The 4,451-nt window shown below is 46.1% G+C and overlaps 1 protein-coding gene across 3 annotated transcripts; it reads left to right on the forward strand.

Moving 5' to 3' along the window:
• Nucleotides 1–2,013: 2,013 nt before the first annotated feature.
• On the forward strand, nt 2,014–4,208 carry LOC106588654 (mediator of RNA polymerase II transcription subunit 1). Of its 3 annotated transcripts, none has more exons than XM_045709686.1 (4): nt 2,014–2,122; nt 2,218–2,276; nt 2,363–2,512; nt 2,821–4,208. In XM_045709686.1, the coding sequence occupies exons 3-4, from the start codon at nt 2,384–2,386 to the stop codon at nt 3,784–3,786; spliced, it is 1,095 nt and encodes a 364-aa protein (XP_045565642.1). In that variant the 5' UTR covers nt 2,014–2,122; nt 2,218–2,276; nt 2,363–2,383; the 3' UTR covers nt 3,787–4,208. The 3 variants fall into 3 exon arrangements, 2 of the variants coding, with proteins under 2 accessions (XP_045565642.1, XP_045565641.1); XR_006762442.1 differs by having other exon boundaries at nt 2,015–2,122; nt 2,363–3,954; nt 4,138–4,208; XM_045709685.1 differs by having other exon boundaries at nt 2,015–2,122; nt 2,363–4,208.
• The last annotated feature ends 243 nt before the right edge of the window (nt 4,209–4,451 follow it).

The raw sequence follows: 4,451 nt of genomic DNA on the forward strand, positions 1-4,451 counted from the left end.
CTACAGCTCAGCATTTAACACCATAGTACCCTCCAAACTCGTCATCAAGCTCGAGACCCTGGGTCTTGACCGCGCCCTGTGCAACTGTGTCCTGGACTTTCTGACGGGCCGCCCCCAGGTGGTGAAGGTAGGAAACAACATCTACACCCTGCTGATCATCAACACTGGGGCCCCAGAAGGGTGCGTTCTCAGCCCTCTCCTGTACTCCCTGTTCACCCATGACTGCGTGGCCATGCACACTTCCAACTCAATCATCAAGTTTGCAGACGACACTACAGTGGTAGGCCTGGTTACCAACAACAACGAGACAGCCTACAGGGAGTAGGTGAGGGCCCTCGGAGTGTGGTGTCAGGAAAATAACCTCTCACTCAACGTCAAAACAAAGAAGATGACCGTGGACTTCAGAAAACAGCAGAGGGAGCACCCCCCCATCCACATCGACGGGACAGTAGTGGAGAAGGTGGAACGTTTTAAGTTCCTCGGCGTACACATCACGGACAAACTGAAATGGTCCACCTACACAGACAGCGTGGAGATGAAGGTGCAACAGCGCCTCTTCAATCTCAGGAGGCTGAAAAATGTGGCTTGTCATCTAAAACACTCACAAACTTTTACAGATGCACAATCGAGAGCATCCTGTCGGGCTGTATCACCGCCTGGTACGGCAATTGCACCGCCCTCAACCGCAAGGCTCTCCAGAGGGTAGTGCTGCACAACACATTACTTTCAGGACACCTACGGCACCCGATGTCACAGGAAGGCCAAAAAGATCATCAAGGACAACAACCACCCGAGCCACTGCCTGTTCACCCAGTTATCATCCAGAAGGCGAGGTCAGTACAGGTGCAATAAAGCTGGGACCGAGAGGCTGAAAAACAGCTTCAATCTCAAGGCCATCAGACTGTTAAACAGCCACCACTAACATAGAGAGGCTGCCTCCAACATACAGACTCAAATCTCTGGCCACTTAAATAAACTGACTTAATAAAGGTATCACTAGTCACTTTAAATAACGCCGCTTTAATAATGTTTACATATCCTACATTACTCATCTCATATGTATATACTGTATTCTACACCATCTACTGCATCTTGCCTATGCCGCACGCCATCGCTCATCCATATTTTTATATGTACATATTCTTATTCATCCCTTAACATGTGTGTGTATAAGGTAGTTGTTTTTGTATAAGGTAGTTGAATTTGTTATATTACTTGTTAGATTTTACTGCATAGTCGGAACTAGAAGCACAAGCATTTTGCTACACTCGCATTAACATCTGCTAACCATGTGTATGTGACCAATAAAATTTTATTTGAATTTTGATTTGATTTGACACACATAGCTTACACAAGCTGCAAACAATGAACAAAACAAACAAATCCTGTCAAGAGAATAAATTGTACAAGTTAAATCACATAAAAGCCAAGAGAGAAATTACACAACATATTTCACAAGCAGCAACTTTTCAGTAGGTATGAAAAACTTTTTTCCCAAACATTGTAACCAAAATGTATTCCAAAAGCTATGTTTAAATGAAGTACTACAGAACCCACAGACTAGACAACGCAATAGCTGCCAGCTCGCTAACTTAGGCTGCTTTTTGACCAATCACATCAGATCTTTTCAAATCAGCTCTTTTTCAGAGCAGATCTGATTTGTCTAATTAGTGAAAACAAGATCAGAATTGTGCTGCCTGTGTAAACTCAGCCTTACTGCCTTGAGTTGTTGATATATCAGCTGAGTGTATATTTCTAGCCTGAACAGCCAGTCGTCATCACTGTTTGATTGATTGATCATGTTCAGCTGCATGTCGTTGTGATGTCATACCGTTAGCCCTCTTTGTGTGAATTTCAAAAGTCTTTCCTTAACTCTTCGCGTCCTCTCTCCTCACCTTGGTTGTTTTAAAATCTGTCCCTCCACAAAGACATACAGCTGAGAATGCTCAATCAATAAGCCAGTGATTGGATGGCAACTGCAGGTTCAGGCAATAAATACACACCAAGCTGGTATGTCAACTAAACAAGGCAGTAAGGCATTGAGCCACTAATTGTGGAGTATTGTTTTGTCTGGGCTGTTGGTGGTTTAAGGCTTTGATATGGCTTTTGGAATTAATTTGGGGTAAGATTCTTTGAACAGTGCGTTTCAGGTCTACTGCAAGGTTGCTGCTTGTATTTGCAATGTTGATGTGTAATGGCCATGTCTTTTCTTGACAGGATTGTGTTCCTTTGCTCATTGTTTGCAGAACACTCAAGTTTTACATGGGCTCCACGTGGTAAGGCATGAACACAAACATGGTCACTTGTCAGACCAACCTTCAAGTTTGTCACTGAATCTATATCTTCCCTTTGTTCTGTTTAGATGCCCAGAGAATAAGAGGCTATGGGTTTTCTGGCTCTTCCAGAATGGAAGTTGAGCAGAGGCAAACAGGTGGCAGCTATCCCCAGGATCAATTCAGACCAGCCTCTCGTGGCTCTATCCCCAGCAGCTTTACCTCTGCCCAGACAAAGGGTAAGAGGACCCGTGCCAAGAATACTGACATTAGCCTCTCTGGTTCTATAGCCAGTGGCGCCTCTGCCATCCACAACATGCATCAAACCAAGGCCAGCAGAACCTATAGTCAAAGTGTCTCTGACCCCAGTGCAGTAAGGCCAGTTTCAAGTTGGGAGGCAAAGAGAATTCAGCCCTACACTCTTCATCCAGTACAGACTCACTCCAGCAGCTCTGGTTTAGTCCAGAATCCATATGGTATGTTTAATGTCCACAGTAGAACTGCCTCTAACCTGAAACCATCTACTCCAAACTATGGCTCTACCCAGAGTGGATTGAAGTTCTCCACCTCCAGACAACCCAACCAAGGCCTTGTCCAGACTCAGAGTAGAGGAGCCCCCAACCTCTATGGTCAAGCTGCTACCCTCACCCGCTATGACCTGGAGCAAGGGAGCAGCTTCTCTACCCTGGCTTCCAAGGGACCAATAGAAATCTCTGCCCAGTCAATTTCCACTCCTGACCGTCAAGTTCCCTCAAGTGGTTCTTCATTTAGACCAGGTCCTCTGAGTTTTGGTTCTACTCAAGGTGGGAGTGCAGCAAAAAGCTACAAGCCTAGCTTCTCCCAAGATGTTATGCAATACCAGAGCAGCTCTGCCAGTAGAAGTGTTTCAACTTCCAATCAATATGCCCAAACCTCTGGCCAGAGACTAGATGGAGCAAGTCGCGGCATGCCCACTTCCAGCCTGGCCTCTCGCTCCAGTCTTTTTCGCCCTAGCTCTACAGCTAGTGAAAACTCTTATGGAGCCTTCAAGCCTGGCTCTGACCCTGGTGCAACACCAAGCCAAAGCCTGTTTACCTCTAACCAGGGTGGAAGGGCTTCAACATACAGCCAGAATCTCCTTGCTAAACGTGCCCAAAGGAAGTATGGCCAAATGTCTGCTCATTGGGGGAGCTACCAGCCCAGCTATGCTGCCAGTAGTGGGCCAGTCTCCAGCCTCTTCAGTTCAACATTCATCCAGAATGCTCCTGCCACAGCCCAGAAGTCAAGTGGCTCTAAACCTGCCCCCAGTCAACACTATCAGCCAAGCTATATGTTCAATGAAGTGAAGTCCAACACTAGCTCTGCCAGAAGTCCCACCCAGATCCTCTTGTCTAGCAGCTATGGCCCTACCCAGAGCAGGACCAGCAGTGCCATCTCGACCACCCCTCAACGCTTTGCCCAGACCAGCATCCACAGCATCCCAGAATTGTACGGCGGATCTCCAATCTACCGGCTCAAAGACCCTACTCGGTAGGTGTAGTGCCTCCCCTAGCAACTCAACCCAGCTCTTCAAGTGTCGGCAAGCCACAGCCAAACCACACTATCTGCCAAGCAGAAAGGCCCCAACACTACCTATGTCTGAGTCCAGAGCTTTAGTGGAGTCCAGAACATGACGAAGTGGGATCTGTAGCCACCAGTTGAGGTGAGATTTCAGTTTCTCTGTATTGTTATGCCACTTGGGCTGTGTAGGTTTACACAGGCAGTTTATTGATCTTTTTGCTGATTGGCTCTTAGGCAAAAGATCGGAATTTGGCTACCTGTATATATGCCGCCTTGGGACCTGTCTTTGCTTTCATGTATGCTTGTTACTAATCTTGTCTTCTAGGTGCTGTGACCTGGAAGTGTTGTCAGGACTTCTCTCCTTCAATTGTTTTAAATAAAATTGACTTAAACATTTTAGTCTTGTTTTTCTTTAGTGTTTGCAGACAAATGTTTTGAATGCCTTCAAAGGAATGTCAGTGTGGTAATCAGGTTGATTGTTCCAGTAGAAGTTCTCTGGCATTTGACAGGATCACTGGACCTCTGCAGTCAATGAGCCTGAAGCAGAGTTTTGTGCTTGATGCCATTAATATTAATGGTTGCTCTAATGCACTCGCTTTCTATCTCACTAAAACCCTCATGAAAGTTCTGATTGTGAAG

This window comes from Salmo salar, chromosome ssa27 (genome assembly GCF_905237065.1).
Source record: "Salmo salar chromosome ssa27, Ssal_v3.1, whole genome shotgun sequence".
Taxonomy (NCBI): domain Eukaryota; kingdom Metazoa; phylum Chordata; class Actinopteri; order Salmoniformes; family Salmonidae; genus Salmo; species Salmo salar.

Excerpts from the sequence above, each read along its gene's own strand:
- LOC106588654 (XM_045709685.1), top strand. The coding sequence starts at position 2,100 with ATGGCTTTTGGAATTAATTTGGG. Across the intron at positions 2,123-2,217 it reads GCTTTTGGAATTAATTTGGG|GATTGTGTTCCTTTGCTCAT; the intron begins GTAAGATTCTTT and ends TTTTCTTGACAG. Across the intron at positions 2,277-2,362 it reads TTTTACATGGGCTCCACGTG|ATGCCCAGAGAATAAGAGGC; the intron begins GTAAGGCATGAA and ends TGTTCTGTTTAG.